Source organism: Capra hircus, chromosome 7 (assembly GCF_001704415.2).
Source record: "Capra hircus breed San Clemente chromosome 7, ASM170441v1, whole genome shotgun sequence".
NCBI classification, from domain to species: Eukaryota; Metazoa; Chordata; class Mammalia; order Artiodactyla; family Bovidae; genus Capra; species Capra hircus.
Window position 1 is genome coordinate 26695538 of NC_030814.1, and position 19966 is coordinate 26715503.

At 35.5% G+C, this 19966-nt stretch overlaps 1 protein-coding gene across 2 annotated transcripts in view; it reads left to right on the plus strand.

The window, feature by feature from the left end:
- The window catches only part of EDIL3 (EGF like repeats and discoidin domains 3), a 478798-nt gene that overhangs the window by 410343 nt on the left and 48489 nt on the right, over nucleotides 1-19966 (plus strand). For both annotated transcript variants that reach the window (XM_005683400.3, XM_005683401.3), the window contains one exon: nucleotides 14048-14203. In XM_005683400.3, coding sequence (XP_005683457.2) covers nucleotides 14048-14203 — 156 coding nt within the window. The remainder of the gene's footprint in view (nucleotides 1-14047; nucleotides 14204-19966) is intronic.

The window sequence follows — 19966 nt, forward strand, 5'->3', positions numbered from 1 at the left end:
ATAGCTTTTCTTCCAAGAAGCAAGCATCTTTTAATTTCATGGCTGCTGTCACCGTGTACAGGGATTTTGCAGCCCAAGAAAATAGTCTTTCACTGCTTCCACTTTTCCCCTTATTTTCCATGAAGTGATGGGACCAGATGCCATGATCTTAGTTATTTGGATGTTGAATTTTAAGCCAGCTTTTTCACTCTCCTCTTTCACCATCATCCAGAGGCTCTTTAGTTCCCTTTCACTTTCTGCTATTAGAGTGATATCATCTGCATATCTGAGGTTGTTGATATTTCTCCTGGCAATCTTGATTTCAGTTGGTGATTCATCCAGCCCAGCATTTCATGTGATGTGCTCTGCATATAAGTTAAATAAGTATCATCACTAAAAAAATTCTGAGTACTATATACACCAGGAAACAAGTACAAGAAGGTTAATACCATTGATTTTTCTATTTTTAAATAATTTTTAATAGTTACTCCATTTCCAGTTATTACAAAATATAGATTATATTCCCTGTGTTATAAAATGCATCCTTGTAGCCTCTATTACACCCAAGAGCTGTACCTCCCACTCCTCCATCCCTGTATTTCCCCTCCCCTCCCTCTTTTCACTGGTAACCACTGGTAGTTTGTTCTCTATATCTGTGAGTCCCATAGCACTGGTTTTAAAAAACAAAACTGAAAATAGTTAAATACTCATATCAGTAGACGAGGTAGATGTATTGACTTATATGTGCATGTGGAATACTACAGAGTCACTAAAGTAAATATGCCTTATAAACAAACATATTGATAAATCTTAGTAATATAATATTGAATGAAAAAGACAAGTCCCAAAATATCACTGTATGTCTCTCCTTTAGGAATGTTTAAAACACTTAGAACTAAATATTATTTAGAGATCCATTCATATCTAGTAGAACTGTGCTTGAAAAAGTAAGGAAATAACAGAAAATGTATGATTAGTAAACATGTTCCAGAGAAGCAGAAAAACAGTGGAAAATGCACATATAGATATTGTCAGTGTCTGATTCTTAGGTTGATTGGGTTCATGACTGCTCATTGAGGAGACATATGTATAAGCATCTCAATATGAATAGACAATAATTTGATACAATTCAGCACCTATTCATGACTTTTAAATTCTGAAACAAATCACAGGAGGAAAAGTCCTTAATATAATCAAATGTACCTTTAAAAAAGCAACATGGAAAAGCATTCTCACTGCAGAAGCATTAGATACATAGTTTCAATGTCTATGTTTTTATTGTTGGATTACTTTTTGTGGCTGGGGGGTGGGAGCTGGGTCAGGGCTCACCCTGAGGCATGTGAGATTTTAGTTCCCCTCACAGGTATCAAACCTGTGTTCCCTGAGTGGAAGCGGAGATTCTTGACCACTGGACTTCCAGGGAAATCCCTTTTGTTGGATTACTTTTAATTATAATTTCCATCTTGAAAATATAAGATATTGTTTTGATCTGCAAGTTAAAATAATATATCAGAATGATTCTTCATAATTTAACTTCCAATCTCTCCAACAACAGTGACATATCTTGCTTTTAAAGCATAATTTCTACCTAATCTTTTATGCCACTTGATGTTACTTGTTAAAGAAAATGTTACTCTACAAGAGTTGGAGGCAATGCATTACAAGGTCACGCTTTTTCAGAACAGATGGTATTAAAAAGCATATCCAGTATTTTCTCCATAGCTTTTTTGCTGTAAGTATCTTTGCTATAAGCATTTTTTGCCACATTTTCACTGCATAACTAATTTTTCATCAGGCAGTTTGACCATGAAATAACTGGTTATAGTTTTGCTTTGACAATTTGCTTTCAACTGGTTGAAATGAGTTAGTATTTCTTCTGGATAGTGACATTATTGATGGCTTTATTAAACGGACATATGAGGACATGCCCCAAGAGTTGGTTATTTTGCAATACTTTGTGTAGGAACAGGAAGTGGCCAGAGTCAAAGGCCTGGAAGGTACAGAGTTGACACTTCCCACAGAACCTTGGAATATCAATAGACATATAACAGGATGTCAAGAATCAACAACAATGCCTAATCATTCATAATATGATACAAAGCTCAGCTACAAATATGCATCCTAGTATGGAAACAAATACTCTCTTAATGAAGGAAGAAAGTCTAGCAAAAAAGAAACAAGTGTGATGCCCAACAAAGTAATCAGCAAGCGAAAAAAAAAAAAAAAAGATGTTTCAATGAATGCAAAACTTTGAGTACAAGAATAGGTACAATCTGCAAAAAAAGAATATGTTATATGTGTAGTATTGCTATGAGAAGGCAATGGCAACCCACTCCAGTACTCTTGCCTGGAAAATCCCTTGGACAGAGGAGCCTGGTAGGCTGCAGTCCATGGGGTCGCTAAGAGTCAGACACGACTGAGCGATTTCACTTTGACTTTTCACTTTCATGCGTTGGAGAAAGAAATGGCAACTGACTCCAGTGTTCTTGCCTGGAGAATCCCAGGGATGGGGGAGCCTGGTGGGCTGGCATCTATGGGGTCGCACAGAGTCGGACACGACTGAAGGGACTTAGCAGCAGCAACAGCAATATTGCTATGAATCTAATGACTTCCCTGGTGGCTCAGACGGTAAAGCATCTGCCTACAATACCTAGTCAAGGCTATGGTTTTTCCAGTAGTCATGTATGGATGTGAGATTTGGACTGTGAAGAAAGCTGAGCACCAAAGAATTGATGCTTTTGAACTGTGGTGTTGGAGAAGACTCTTGAGAGTCCCTTGGACTGCAAGGAGATCCAACCAGTCCATTCTGAAAGAGATCAGTCCTGGGTGTTCTTTGGAAGGAATGATGCTAAAGCTAAAACTCCAGTACTTTGGCCACCTCATGCGAAGAGTTGACTCATTGGAAAAGACTCTGATGCTGTGAGGGATTGGGGGCAGGAGGAGAAAGGGGCGACAGAGGATGAGATGGCTGGATGGCATCACTGATTCAATAGATGTGAGTTTGAGTGAACTCCGGGAATTGGTGATGGACAGGAAGGCCTGGCGTGCTGCAATTCAAGGGGTCACAAAGAGTTGGGCACGACTGAGTGACTGAACTGAACTGAACTGAACCATACCTACAATGAGGGAGACCCAGGTTCAATCCCTAGGTCAGGAAGATCTCCTGGAGAAGGAAATTGCAACCCACTCCAGGATTCTTGCCTGGAAAATCCCATGAATGGTGCAGCCTGGTAGGCTACAGTCCATGGGGTCGCAAAGAGTTGGATTAACACTTTCAAAATGTGTCTAGCTATGAATCTACACACATTTTAAAAGTGTTGAAAGTGTTAGTCACTCAACCATGTCCGACTCTTTGCAAGCCCATGGGCTGTAGCCCACCAGGCACCTCTGTCCATGGGATTCTCCAGGCAAGAATACTGGAGTGGGTTGCCATTTCCTACTCCATGGGATCTTCCTGACCCAGGGACTGAACCCATGTCTCCTGCATCTCCTGCATTCCCTACGACTAGTGCCACCTGGCAATGGGCTGGGAAGCCCCATTTTAAGTGTATTCAAATATTCTCTATTTCATGATAAAGTCATTTTAGTTTTGTTATTAATTTTTCATGCTTACTGTTTATGTGCTTTATAATGTCCCAGTTTTATTTTAGGTTATTTTTTATCTTTTATGGCAAAATTGCCTTATAACCAATTAGTTACGTGCAAAAATATCTGTGGCAAAGATGTCTACACCAAAGATTCTTATGGCAAAAGTACCTAGAACCATTTAAAGTGTAGTAAATTTTATTTGTGAGCTCCATCCCGTGTCCCCTAAAGGGAGATTTGGAAAAGTCATTTGTGCTGGGCCTGTAGTGATACTGTTTCCCATAAAGATGGGTCAAAGCTTATATTCTGATTCATAAACAGGTATTTCAGCATCTCTTGAAATATAACAATTTCTCTGTTATGGGAAAAACATGTCAAAATAACCTGTTTAAGTTTGACAAGCCACAAGATAAGAGACTGATCTTGTGAGTTGTCTATGAGGATGAACAGCTTTTTTAAGTTTTTGTTTTTATACTTCCCTGCTATTTCCACTGTGAATAACTTTCTAAAATTGTATTTTTAGTGTTATTCTAATAATTTCTACATGATACCTCTTTTCTTTAAATTGGTGGTTGAATTTCATTAAAATATCTTTAGATTTCAGGATCCTTAAGCACTTATATCCAATAAGAAGGAGTTATACCCCAACTTTCTGGGTTTTTTTTTCATTTTTTTTCATATTATGTTTAAAATGTCAAAAATTTTATGCCTGAAGTCTCAGATGAGATATTAATTAGTATTATTACAGAGATGTTCAACCACAGGGACTATCTCATGAAAGTCTTCACTTAAATCTATAAGTGGGCTTCAGAGAAGTGAGGTATAACCTGGAGAGTTTTAAAAATCTTGAATACATATAGAAAAAAATTAAGTAAGTTTAATATAGTAAGTTTGTTCCAAGGGATTCACTAATTCCATACCTAATTTACTATTGTGGTTTATGAGCCATTTTATAATAATAGAAAATATAGTGCCTGAATAGTCGTAAAGAATGTGATTTTACACATATGAGATTCTTTGGAGCTGACTGTACAAAGAAATGAACACTTGTTCTAGATAGGGATGTATACAGGAGTCCCTTAAATAATGTGTCAACTTTAGAAAGAAAGAAGTATGAGTATCTTATTGTTCACATGCAGTCAAGAAGAACATATTTTGTGAAGTTATGTACCCTATTCTTGAGCCATATCATTATAACTTGTTAGGCATATACCTAACAAGTTTGGGACTTCATTAGAGATATTTCAGGTCATATTGCACTGTGGGGCTTAATTAAAATATGTTCATCAGCTAGTATTCAGATTTTTATCAGCATTCAGCACCCTGTTTTATATTTTTCCACTTAATAAGCTCAAAAGACCTTGGATACTATGTTAAAGAGAATAAATAATAAATGCATTTTGAGACATAAAGAAAATCTTAATGAGATTGGAAATTCAAGTATATACGAGCTGTTCCTACTTCCACCTGGAAACAAAATAAATTGAAAATAATGTCAATAACAGCAGAAGAATACAGATAAAACACTTTACCATAAATGTATTAATATGAAGAAATAAAGCATGTTGATTTCACGCAAATTCAGAGAGGGACTCTATAACCATGGCTTCTAATGAGGCTCTCCAAGAAGACAACTATAATTTGTGGTGACTGGAGTTCTCATGAGTTAGATAGCCCTGCCCGCCATTTCCACCAGAGTTGAGCTTGTCCTTCTTACACAAATAAAATGTTGACAATGTTACCGACTATACATTTGAATGGGAATAATTTGTCTCCTTGTTACCCATGTGATGTGTACAGTGTATACAAAAGATTTTTTTTTTAATGTTGCGCTTTAGAGCAGTCCACTTTCTGTGTCTGTGGCTCTTAACCTTGAAATCTGCAGGCAGTTCTCTTCCTGCATCACCCACCCATTCCCCTCCAATCACTTCAGGGCAACATGCTGACCCAGGCTGTTTTTCAGCTGTTGATGTTGATGTTACATTTTCCCAAAGCAATTTCCAGCATTTATCTCATCCTGATTCCTAAGAGGCCATGCCCCTTTCTACTTTTTTTTTTAAGGACAAGGAGAAAAAATTACATCTAGGTTTTCTTTGCATTGTTGCTGTTTTAGCCTAAAAAGCAATCATGATAAAACATGCACATACTCAGTTAAGACCAAAATGTCTAGAATTAAGGCTTGCATGATCTCATGAAACAAAATGATGTACAGGACTCTAGGGATGATTTACAAATTGTGGGAATGGCAAAGTCTTATATCAACATAAAATGCACAGTTCCTTCGGCAAGCATGGTATATAAAAATATTCTGTGTTTTCTGTCAACCTTCCTACTTTTCATGGGCCTCTAAATATTGAGGATATGAAATGTGATTTGCCATTGCAACATATGGTATGCTGTGGATGTTTTTATTTTCAGAATTCTCATGATTTTCATTTATTTGTTACAGAACAAGGAGATTTCTATAAATATACATATTGACACATATTTGTGTATAGATGTTTTATGCTTATAAATGTCAGTATCTAATATATGTAATGGTTATACAAAAACACAAATGCCTTTGATAAGATTATATTCAGCAATGTAGTTATCAAAAATATATATTCAACAGCTCTTTCAAGTCAACAACCAACCAAATTCTGACTACTGAAGTACATGCCAGTTCATTAGATCTTTACCTTTATAAAAAGATGCAGGTTTCTACATAGGCTGTCCTTTCATTGTGCTTTCAAAAAGCACTAGATAAAATACTATTTCAATTCTTACTTAAAAGTTATGTTATTATTTTCTAAATTACATGCATATCATTTACTGGTCATTTTCTTTGTTTTCTACTTTATTTGGGCTTTGGCACTGCTATAATTAAAGTATTTAAAAAACACTTATTGGATATCATCATGCTATTTGATCAAAGACTAGTTTAAGCCTCCATTAATCTATTAATAATTACTCCATCCATTACAGGGTAATTCAATTAGTCACCACCCTGAGTGGTTCATGGAATAAGTCAAAGTTCCCATCCTAACCGAAATCAGGCTTGAGAGGTAAATAAAGAAGATATGTTCATTCTACTTTTCAGTGTGGTCTTAATTTTTAGGAACTCAGCATAAAGTCACTTAAATAACCCAATGAGAAAAATATGATTATTTTCACTAATAATTTTCAAAGTTTTACATTTCTCTTCAGAAATGTTTTAATCTTTCTGACATAGGTTTTGGAGAAATTGGGACATAGATTACCTATTAATTTGATGTCAGTTTTAGTTACTTGAAACTATAATTGTTTGAGAATAATTTTTCAAAACAATTCAAAACAAAATTTATATAGAATATTACAAAATTCTCATCAAAAATACAGAAAATTAAGTTATTTTTATTTATATATCATTAAGTAAATTAACATAAGGGTATTAGATTCAGCCCTCATAATATTATTTTATTACCTCCAAATATTTATAATGTTGGTTGTTTCATCTTTTTTATTGAAATATAATTGATATACAATGTTTCAGGTGTATAGCAAGATGATTCAAATGTACATCTTTTTTCAGATTGTTTTCCATTATAGGTTATTACAAGAGATTGAATATAGTTCTCTATGCTATACAGTAGGTCCTTGTTGGTTATCTATTTATATATACTATAATAGTATGTATATGTTAATCCCAAATGTATCCCTCCCCCACCATTTTACCTTTGGGAACATTGGTTTGTTTTCTAAGTCCATTTCTGTTTTATAAATAGGTCATTTGTATCATTTTTTTTAGATCCCACATATAAGTGATATCATATGATATTTGTCTTTGACTTACATAGTATGATAATCTGTAGATCCATCCATGTTGCTGCAAATGGCATTGTTTCATTCCTTGTTATGGCTGAGTAATATGTCGTAATATAATAATATGAACCACATCTTTATCCATTCTTCTATTGATGGACATTTAGGTTGCTTCCTTATATTGGCTATTGTAAATAGTGCTGCTATGAGTGTGAAGTTGTTTCTGTCTTTTCAAATTAGTGTTTCCTCCAAATATATTCTCAAGAATGGGATTGATGGATCATATGGTAGCTCTTTTTAGTTTTTTGAGGAACCTCCATATTGTTCTCTATAGTGGTTGTACCAATTTACATTCCTACCAACAATGTAGGATGGTTCCTTTTTCTCTACACTCTTCCCAGCAATTATTATTTTTTATTTTAATTTAATTTTATTTTTTGTTTGTTTTTGGTTTTTTTTAATATAAATTTATTTATTTTAATTGGAGGCTAATTACTTTACAATATTGTATTGGTTTTGCCATACATCAACATGAATCCGCCACGGGTTTACACATGTTCCCCATCCTGAACCCCTCTCCCACCTCCCTCCCCGTACCATCCCTCTGGGTCATCCCAGTGCACCAGCCCCAAGCATCCTGTATCCTGCATCAAACCTGGACCGGCGATTCATTTCTTATACTATACATATTTCAATGCCATTCTCTCCCTCTCTCAGACTCCAAAAGACTGTTTTATACATCTGTGTCTCTTTTGCTGTCTCTCATACAGGGTTATCGTTACCATCTTTCTAAATTCCATATATATCAGCAATTATTGTTTAAAGACTTTTTGATGATGGCCATGAGGGGGACCTGGGTTCAATGCCTGGGTTGGCATCCCCTGGAGGAAGGCATGATAACCCACTCTTGCCTGGAGAATCCCATGGATAGAGAAGCTTGGTGGGCTTCAGTCCATGGGGTTGCAAAGAGCTGGACAGGACTGAGCAACTAAGCACAGCACATTTTAAAACAGAGTGAAGTGACACTTCCTTGTGGTTTTGATTTGGCATTTCTCTAATAATTAGTGATGTTGAGCATCTTCCATGTGTTTTTTTGGCCATATGCATGTCTTCTTTGGAGAAATGTCTATTTAAATCTTCTGCCCATTTTTTGATTTAGTGGGTTATTTTATATTGAGCTGCATGAGCTGTTTATATATTTTGGAGATTGATTCCTCAATGGTTACTTCATTTACAAATATTTTTTCCAGTTCTGTGAGTTGTCTTTTTGTTTATGATTTCCTTTGCTGACAAAAGCTTTTAAGTTTAATTAGGTCGCATTTGTTTATTTTTGTTTTTATTTTCATTAGTCTAGGAAATGGATCAAAGATTTTCTTGTGATTTATATCAGAGTGTTCTGCCTAGCATCCAGGCTTACATTTAGGTTTTCAATCCATTTTGAGTTGATTTTGTGTGTGTTGTTAGGGAGTGTTCGAATTCCATTCTCTTACATGTAGACGCCCAGTTTTCCCAGTTCCATTTATTGAAGAGTCCATGTCTTCTCCATGGTATGTTCTTGCCTCTTTTGTTTTAGATTGATTGACTGTAGGTGTGCAAGTTAATCTGTGGACCTTCTGTCCTCTTCCATTGATCTATATTGCTGTTTTTGTTCTAGTACGGTACTATTTTGGTGAATATAGCTTTATAGTCTGAAGTCAGGGAACCTAACTCCTCCAGCTCCATTTTTCTTTCCTAGGATTGCTTTGACTATATGGGGTCTTCTGTTTTTCCATACAAATTTACAATTTTTTTTTGTTCTAGTTCTGTGGGAAATGCCCTTGGTAATTTGATAGGTATTGTACTGAATATATAGATTGCCTTGGGTAGTATAGTCATTTTGACAGTATTGATTCTTCCAGCCAAGAACATGGTATATCATTCCATCTGTTTGTGGCATTAATTTTTTTTTAATCAGTAGCTTATGGTTTTCATAGTATAGATCTTTTGCCTCCTTTAGGTACCTCTATTCCTAAGTATTCTATTCTTTTTGATGCAGTGATAAGTGGAATCTTTTCCTTAATTTCTTTTTCTGATTTTTTATTTATTGTATAGAATTGTGGCAGATTTCTATGTATTAAGCTTGTATCCTGCAACTTCATTGAATTCATTGATGAGCTCTAATAGTTTTTTGATAACATCTTTAGGATTTTCTCTGTACAGTAACATGTCATCTGCAAACAGTGAGACCATTTCCTTATTATAACATAATCTTAGTATTTAAAAAGAGATGTACTATATTTAATAAATTATCTTATTCTTAGTTAACCATTTTACCCATAAATGTGAATTGTAGTTACTGAATATTTTCTTTACTTTAAGAAAAATGAAATGATTATCTTTGTGTACATCCTGAGAAGGTGACCAAAATGTGCTATTTTAAAAAGTTGCTGGGAACCTAGTTTCCCTGTTTCCATATTTATATTTCTAACAGGTACTCAGAGTGATATTAGATTCTTCCCCCAGATTTACTTATTGTTTTACTGTTAACCAAGTTTTATATACCATTACTATGCCCTGTATATTGTTTTACACACATATTAACTCATCTAATCCTCATAATATCTGTAAAATACTAATAACAGGGCTGTTCTCATTTTTTCACATGAAGACATTGAACTGTATAGAGGTAAAGTAGCTTGCCAAAGACATGTAACTAGTAAGGTAGTGGCTGTTCGTGAACCCAGGCCATTCAGTTCTGCTAGAATAGACTGGTTCTCACAATCACATTCCTGAAGACTGGAGCAGATTTTTAGCTAGTTGCACCCCCAGTAAAAATTGTTGCTTCAGCTATAACGATATTTCCTTGACCAGTAATGTTGTGTAGAGAACCATGAGAAAAGCAGCTAACGTTTCCTGCTGTGATGCTCTGCAACATCCTTTGCCATGGGTTGATTTTGTCCATTGAACATACTTAGGAAGCAGTTCCAGCTCAATCCAGCAAAACTTTATTAAGAGATCATTACATGTTAGGCACTTTTAATACAGATCTGGACATGAGGTGCAGTGCCAGCCTACCCATGTGCCAGCTTAGTGCCCTAAATAACCTGTTATATCTCAGCCAAGCCTTGGGAGGTGAGGATCTAAAATAGCAGAAGCATGTTTGGAGTACAACTTTAGCTCAAAACTCTGTGAGAGGGCAGAGTGGTCCTGGGCCAGGGATAGGCATAGGTCCAAAATAGAGGGCTTCTCTGGAATCACCCTGCATACTGAACACAAGAGTGATATATCCTTGCAATGTCTTGGAGTGAAATCTGTATATCCCTGTTGCAGCAACCTCATGTGAAGTGTGGGATGCTGGTTATTTTTATGCAGAAAGAAGGTTTGCTTAGGCCTGGTATTCTAAGTTTATAATGTAACAAATTTTAGGACAAAATCCAGCTTGAAACAGATTGCTGACTATTTAAATCGAGGAGTTGGAACAAAAAAGAAAAACATTTCTTGATCAGAAAAAAAAAAGCTGAGAAGGGGAGCAGTTAGACTGGGAGAAAAACAGATCTGTTAGAAAGAGCCAAGACACACAACTTAAGGAGAAAACATCTCCACCCAGCAGGAAACCGTGACTTTAAGAAATACCACTGCAAAAGATGCTACAAGATTCCTCACTGCGTCATCTTAGCTCAGGACTTACATTTAGGCACTGAAGAAGCCACTGGAGGTGTTTGTATTCTTGTGACAGTTTGAGTTCTTGTGTGTTTACAGCCTTGATGACAACACAGTGACTCAGAGTACTGTAAGATCTTTCTTTTTTTTTTTTTTCCATTTATTGTCAGCAACATTAAGAGCACTTTGAAGACCAGACACTATGCCTAGATGTTTCTGCGCAATTAGATTTGGATTTAGGATTGCAATAGCAATCCATTCAGACAGCTAAAGAACAGAGAGGAAATGAAAGTTTAAAGACAGGGCTCTCCTAATATTGTAAAGCCTGAATTGTTGTTTGTTTGAAGCTTAGAGTGCCTTTATGCTTGATGAGTGTGGCACGAAAGCTTTGAGACTTCAGAAATTTCTGAAAAAGAGAGTGCAATGAGATCATTGCATGAGAGTCCATGCATGTGGTAGAACTTCGACTCAGAGAGACAGGTTTGAATCTGGGGCCCTTCCTTTACCGACTGCTGATCTTTGGGTCACATGTCATGTTAGCTCCATAGGCATCTGTTCTCGCTAAAGTGGAGATGATACCCTGCCATACAAGCGTGTTCAGAGGAGTCACTGAAGACATACCACAAAGCATTTATCATAGCGGCAGCAACAGTTCTCCTTCCCAGGATACCATAATTTTGCCATCCTTCTTTGCTGCAGGACACACAAGATGTTTTAGGTGACATAATATATTATTTGGAAAACAGCAACAACAAATATTTTATATTTTTTATAAACTTTCTAGAATATTTTAAGGCAGCATTAGGTGGTTTTCTGTCTTAATCCATTGTGCAATTTGAGCCTGATATCACTGATAAATGTTCCAAAAAGTGGGCAAAAAGCCCATGTGAGTTTTTAGAAATATATTCCTATACCAGGAAACACTGGGAACTTTTTCATATCCTTCTTGGTAAGCATCTATGTCACTAAATATGGTCTATTCAGTGCATTCTTCTGAGTCCCCTCTTCTTAGCCATGGCCTTTGTCTGACCCATGACTGTCTATTTGTGGCTCTGTACATCTCAGAATGGAGAAACTGAAATAGAAACAGGAGGTCAGAGTGGTTGAAAGCCGCTGAGGTCACATGTGGAATGATGACAGTTGAAGAAGATAAGATCAAGGATGTACCAGGGTACTTAGTCATAGGAAGCAGGAAGAAGTAGTAGGCTATTGTAGGAATACAGGAAGCTGTAGATCAAAGAACATTAAGACAACAAATGGTAAAGTTCTTATAAGAATTGTCCACATGGAAAACTAAGTTTCCTATAATTTTTCTGCTAATTAGCATCATGAGATATAAGAAAAGATGCATGAAATAAAGAACAAAAAGGGGAAAACTAAACTATTCAATGTTATGTAGTCTTCTTTGATGAAAATCACCCGTCTTTTGCATTTCAGTGTTGCATTTGAAGAATTTAATGTTTTCTAAGTCACAATGAGTCTTAAGCCCTTTAATAAATATTTTGCAACAGTGAGCACATTATGAGTACAGATCCCACATGCCATTGATGCATTTTAATTCTCCCTCATTTTTAAAGAACACTTGACTTCCTCAACAGTTTTAGGATTGTAACTTTCTAAAATATGATTTTCAGTGGACAGTGATTACTATTGTCGTTCAGTTACTAAGTCTGTCCAACTCTTTACAACCCCGTGAGCTGTAGCAATCCAGGCTCTTCTGTCCTACCCTATCTCCTGGAGTTTGCTCAGATTCACATCTATTGAGTCAGTGATGCCATCCAGCCATCTCATACTCTGCCACCCTCTTCTCCTTTGGCCTTCAATTTTCCCCAACATCACGGTCTTTTCCAGTGAGTCAGCTCTTCCCAGCTCTTCCTGTCAGGTGGCTAAAGTATTAGAGCTTCAGCATTAGCAACAGTCCTTCCAATGAATATTCAGGGTTGATTTCCCTTAGGATTTACTGATTTGATCCCTTCACAAGTCCAAGGGACTCTCAAGAGTCTTCTCTAGCACCACAATTCAAAAACACCAGTTCTTCAGCATTTAGCCTTCTTTATGGACTGACTCTCACATTCGTACATGACTACTGGAAAAACCATTAGCTTTGACAATATGGGCCTTTGTCTGTGACTTCTCTGCTTTTTAATATGCTGTCTAGGTTTGTCATAGCCTTCCCTCCAAGGAGCAAATGTCTTTTAACTTCATGTCTGCAGTCACCATCTGTAGTAGTTTTGGCGTCCAAGAAAGTAAAATCTGTCACTGCTTCTATTTTTTCCCCTACTATTTGCCATAAGTGATAGGACTGGATGCCATGATCTTAAGTTTTTTTGAATATTGACTTTTAAGCCAGCTTTTTCACTCTCCTCTTTTCACCCTCACCAAGAGACGCTTTAGCTCCTCTTTGCTTTCTACCATCAGAGTGATATCATCTGCATTATGAGAATGCTGATATTTCTCCTGGTAATCTTGATTCCAGCTTGTGATTTATGTAGCCTGGCATTTCACATGATTGCTATCATTCAGTTATGTATTACTGAACCAATTAAAATTTATGGAAATGGGGTTGATTTTTTTAATTTAATTATAAAACAAATATTTTGTGATGTGATCACAACTACAATTTTATTTTTATTATTACTGAAGTGACCAACAACAGTTTTATTTTTATTATTACTGAAGTGTCCAATAAAGTCAGAAAGTTGAATTATAAGCACAGACTCTGGGAGAAAATGATCAGTCTCAAGAAGGTCAGCCTTGCCAGTTCTGTACTATCTCAGTTACACAAAAACCACACGCTAGATGAATCAACTTAATATAAAATTAAATGGTAGAATGAAATGACTGCTCAGAGTAGTTGTTCAAGTTTTAAACTAGTTTTACCCACTGGCATAATCAAAATTACAAGCCAGTAATAGACTCAGTCATCTATTTCAAAATGCAAATAATCAAGTGGATTTTTGGCTTTAGCCTTTATATTTCTTAATCTCCTGAGTTCAAAAGAATTACAAATTTATGATAGACTCTATTGTGGCATTTAAATGATGTCTTTTCTTTTTTCTAGGTGGATCTTCTAGTCCCTACCAAAGTGACTGGCATTATCACACAAGGAGCTAAAGATTTTGGTCATGTGCAGTTTGTAGGCTCCTACAAACTAGCTTACAGCAATGATGGAGAACACTGGACCGTATACCAGGATGGAAAACAAAGAAAAGATAAGGTAAGTCATTCTGGTGATTTATGACATGCAGAAGTGGAGGAGCAAAGTGTTTAACATTTTTAATTTCCTTGATTATTTTGATAATTAGGGATTGTAGAATTATAATTAGAAGCGAACAGATTTGATTACTAATTCATTGTTTCTTGTTGAGTTTCTTTGATTGTGTTTTAATTTGTAGATTTAATTTTTGAGCCAAAAATGTTTTAATATTAAAATAATCAACATATATTTGTATACCTAAACTGCACCATAAAATCTCTAATTATTTTTCCAAGAAAGTGCTTAGTGTGTTGAACATCTTTTCTTAGTTAGCGTTTGATGGCCTGAATGTCTCTGGGACCTTGGAGAATGAAAGTGCTCAAGGAAACTATCAGTAGTTAATTGGATCAAATGGTAAAATATGGCCTTACATTAATGAAATTGAATTTGTTGCTTAGAGTTTTTGTGCAAGAAATATAGCTTTCTGAACACATCAGGAGAAATGAAATATCTTAGCTCAGTGATGTGGGGGGAAATATACTTTCATCCAAGTTCAGCATTTCTGGATTAATAATGATTTTTTCCATATTCTGTAACACCTTTATTTCCTTACTGTTGTTTGTTATTAACCAATAGAAAGGTTGGGAATATCTTTCTCTCTTCAAATATCCAAGGTAGAAGATTTAATTTTCCCAGAAATACTGAGACCAGAGTGGCTATTTCAATAGGTCTACAAAGTCTGAATTTAATTAACAGGAAATTCATTTTAGGGGAGACGTGTTTTTAGTTTTAGATTACAAAAACTACAATTACTTACATTTTAATATCTCAGAACATGCCCATTTAGCATCTCAGGATGGACACGTTCACTTAACATCTCAGAAAACACATATTTTGAGCTTTAACATCTCAGAAATTGGTATATCTCAATATCACAATTTAATTGGAAGCTTACTATTTTCTAGAAGAATATAAAAAATGGCATGTTTTATAATCAGAGGCATCTTCAATTGAATGAATATTGAATATTTTGTAAAATGTCTTCAAATTATTTATGTGTAGACAAATATCTGCTATAATTTATAGCAAATAACTCCTTCAATTCCTGTTTTCACCTTTTACAGTAGGCATTTTTATGTGTAAAGAGTGAAAATATATGCTGTAAGGTATAATTTTTCATAAATTATACAGTTCTTAAAATTATTTCTAAAGTAAGTATTCTCATCTATAATTCATACAGTATTCACTGAAAAGCATATATCTGTAATATTAAAATCCTTATGTAGCCCAATTTAGGGAAGAGGTGTAAACTATTGTGCTCATGAAGTACTTCATTATCTCCATTTATATTAAGCATATGATTTAATTGTTATTTGTGAATAATTTTTAAATTTCATTAATTGATATATTGGACATATGTGTATTAATTCATTTTATTTCATTATCTCAGTCTAAAATGTACATAAAATTTTGGTGTCAAGTTGGCCAAGTAATTTGATAGTGTTGTTCTGGTTTCCCATATTCTTACTGATTTTCTGTCTACTTGTACTATTAGTAACAGAGACAGTAATGTGAAAATCTCCAACCCCAATTGTTGATTTCTCTATTTCTCCTGGCAGTTATATTGGTATTTACTTCATGTATTTTGAAAGTCTGTTAAAAATATATGAATCATTAGGGTTGTAATGTGTTTTTGATCAAATAACTTTTATCATTAGAATAGGACCTTCTTAATTCCCCATGGTATTTCTGCTTTGAAACGTACTTTGCTTCACTACATAGAGGTACTCTAGCTTCCTTTTGATTAGTACTGCATTGGTATATGTTTTTCTCCATCTTTTTGCTATTAACTATTTCTGCTTTATATTTTAAATGTATTTTTTCTATCCAGCATAAGATTTTTTCCTTTTTTCAATTCAACTATCTCTGCTTTTCAATGGAGCATTTAGACCATTTGTGTTTGATATGAGTATTGAAGTGATCGGGTTTAAATCTCATCTTGTTATTTATTTCCATGTATCTCATCTTTTCTTTCATTTTTTTCCCTCTTTTCAGCCTTCTTTTGAATTAATTGAATTTTTTAGTGATTGCATTGTGTTTCATTTGTTGACTTATTTGCCATAACTTTTTTTTATTTTAGTGATTGTTTTAGTTTGTAATATAAATATGACAGCTGGCTAAACTCAGCCAATATAACTAGTAGTTTTAAAATTAGATTTAGCTGTTCTGTTTTTAATATGATAGATTTGTACATTGAAGAAAAACCTTAATAAGTTCACTATTTATTACCAAAGAAAGCAACTAGCACCAGTAAACCAATAACATAAGAATGCTGCAGTTACTCTCATAATAAAAAAATCCCTTATGTGTAAGAAGGAAGTATAGGGCATAAACACCTCCATTCCTACAGAGAAGGGAATTTTATAAAATAAGTGAGAAAATGGATTGCATGTGTTCTTTTAGCACTTGGAAATACAAGCATCTTACACACACACACCAATCAAGGTATGTTTTTATATTTATATGTATGTGTGTGTGTATATATATATCTCCAAGTAGTTGTGTTTTGTGTTGGTATTACTATTAATACTAGGAAATTAAGGGTGAAAGTGAAGTTGCTCAGTCGTGTTCGACTCTTTGCGACCCCATGGACTGTAGCCTATCAGGCTCCTCCGTCCATGGCATTTTCCAGGCAAGAGTGCTGGAGTGGATTGCCACTTCAGTTTCATATATTTATAGAAGTGTTCTTTTTCTTCTTTCAAGAGGTCCTACACAACTCAGCAGTTAACTTTTCTGAAGTTGAATAAACCATCTTCTCTTGATTCTTATTATTTATATCTTGTTTTCTGTGGTTACTTGCCATAAGAGGAAAAGGTCTTCAATAAATTCATTTCTTACAAGTATAAAGTCAACCACAAGCTTTCATTCAAATAAATATAATAAATGAATGTTTCACGGCACAACGTATGCCTGTGAAATGTTTTATATATGCACATTTCAAAGGAAATATTCACAAAAGTTACCTATCTTGTTTTCTGTTTTTACCCAACACTTCCTCTAATCAATTTTGGGGGCTATGGATATGGAAGTCTAATGTAGATCTAGAAACAGGATTAATGTCGTGAAAACAATGACAAGGAAAAATTATGTATATGTATAGAAAGAAAGAAAGTGAAGTCACTCAGTCGTGTCCAACTCTTCATGACCCCATGGACTGCAGCCTACCAGGCTCCTCAGTCCATGGGATTTTCCAGGCAGGAGTACTGGAGTGGGCTTCCCTGGTGGCCCAGCTGGTAAAGAATCCACCTACAATGTGAGTAGACCTGGGTTCAATCCCTGAGTTGGGGAGATACCCGGGAGAAGGGAAAGGCTACCCACTCCAGTATTCTGGCCTGGAGAATTCCATGGAGAGTCCATGGGGTCACAAAGATTTGGACATGACTGAGTGACTTTCAGTTCAATCAGTTCAATGTATATGTATCAGTTCAGTTCAGTTTAGTCACTCAGTCACGTCCAACTCTTTGTGACCCCATGAATTGCAGCACGCCAGGCTTCCCTGTCCATCACCAACTCCCAGAGTTCACTCAAACTCTTGTCCATCGAGTCGGTGATGGCCATCCAGCCATCTAATCCTCTGTCATCCCCTTTTCCTTCTGCCCCCAATCCCCCCCAGCATCAGAGTCTTTTCCAGTGTGTAGGAGTATCTAAATATATGCATGAATGTGTGTGTGTGTGTATGTGTGTACATATACAACAAAAGTTACTTGCAGGAATAGACATGCCTTGTTCTCATCATTAAAATGTCACTTTCTCATTTACCTTCTCTGAGCTTTCTTAAGAATTGACTCTAGTATTCTATTTTTGAACAAAATTCTCCATGAAATCTTTTGCTATGGAGCATGTGATAATACTTCTCTCAGTACAATCCCTACATTCTTATCAATATTTTTTCTTTCTAGTCTACAATATTTTCTAACATTTAATTTTGTATTTCTTTCCAACATGGATTCAGATTCTTTCATTTAAAAGTCAAATGTTCCTTTGCTCTCATGAAAGTGACATTTGTTTTTGTACTCTTGGAGCTGTTTTACTGCAAATTTTAGCAGGAAAATTGCAAAATTTGACAGACACTTTCTGTATTTAATTTTTAAGGTTAGAAGCCAAAATAATAAATTTCAGGAAGAGTACTTCTATGGAAAAAGTAGAAATGAAAATTGGTTTTCTGAACCAATGTATTAGTCATAATATGGTTTTTAAGTAGACCTGAATTTACACCATGGGAGCTTTCTTCTTTGGGAGAAGAAAAAAATGCTGGTAATAGTCTATTTTGTCTCTCCCCTGAAATTACCCTGTTTGAAAAAAAAAAAAAATAATAAGTTAAAAAACTGCAACTTCATTCTGGGTTTTCTGTAAAAGAAAATCCTAAACCCTGCTTTTTGTTGGTTCTTAAAAAGATGAATTCCGTATAGTCATCAAGAACTATTCTGCAACTTGGCGAACTCTAATTCAGTAGTTACCAAAATTTTCTGATTATAACACTCATGGGGGAGCTAGTTAAGAAACACAGTTTTCTGGGCTCTGCCTCATACTCTGCAGGGAGGCTCTGGGAATTTAAATGTTTACAAAAGCCTAAGCTAATTTAAATAATAAGCAAAGATGACTCTAATCAATACCAAAACTCAAATTAAGCTTTCTGAACTAAATGCAGTTTTGTATTTTTCTAATGAGAATGGAACTTATTCCTTAGGGCTTTGTTTGGCCTCTAATTTGTCAGTAGAAATCAATATGAATTGGTGCTTCCAAAAGCAGGTTTAGATTTTGATATGTTTACCAGTTCTCTTATGAACACCAGAAAGTAACAGGTACTAGTTTTAAACAAATTTTAAATTTAAATAGATTTAAGTAGTTAGGAATACGGATTTTCTGGGAAATCATCTAGAAGAATGTGAAATACGTGTTCTGCAGTTATTGTCTCCTCCATGCCATATGTAAGGTGGCAGGGGTGGGGGGTGGATGTCTGAATATGACATAGTGGCTCAAAGAACTCTCAGCCTAATAAGGAACTCAGGAAAGATGGAAAAACTTTGATTCATTCAGCTTATTTTAAAGAATCAAAATATCCTCTACCCAGTGTATTATTTGATAAAACAACTCTAGGAAAGAAGTAGCACAGATGTCCATCTCAAAAAGTTTGTGACTCTCCAATAGAAAAAAAAAAAAATTCCTTGTCCTTCCCTCTTGCCTTTCTTTTCTCAACTCAGTGTGAAAAAAAGGAGCAATAGCATAACAGTCCTTATTAATACAGCCTGCAAATCTGTATCGGAGAGTATATTCAAATCCAAGAGTAATTACAAATGCCGCAGGGCATGCTCTCTTTCCTGCTGACGCTAGCACTCCCAGGTAGCTGAAATTAAATTTGAATACTTAAAGCCTTGAAAGTCCAGCTCATCAGTGAAGCAAACTGAAGAAGACATCATTCCAGCAGTCAATACCCATGCTGTTCCTTTGAAATTTGATTTGGACCAGAAATTTAGAACCTGAAGCATGCCTAAGTGCAACCAAAAGTGGAGTCCAGCTGCTTGCCACTCAAAAAAAAAAAAACCAATAAAGAGGCAGAGCTGATGGAAAGGAAAGTTTGCTTTATTTTGGATGCTGGTCCAAAGGCCAACTCCTGCCCTGACAATCAGAGGTCAATGGCACCCTACTCCAGTACTCTTGCCTGGAAAATCCCATGGACAGAGGAGCCTGGTAGGCTGCAGTCCATGGGGTCGCGAAGAGTCGGAC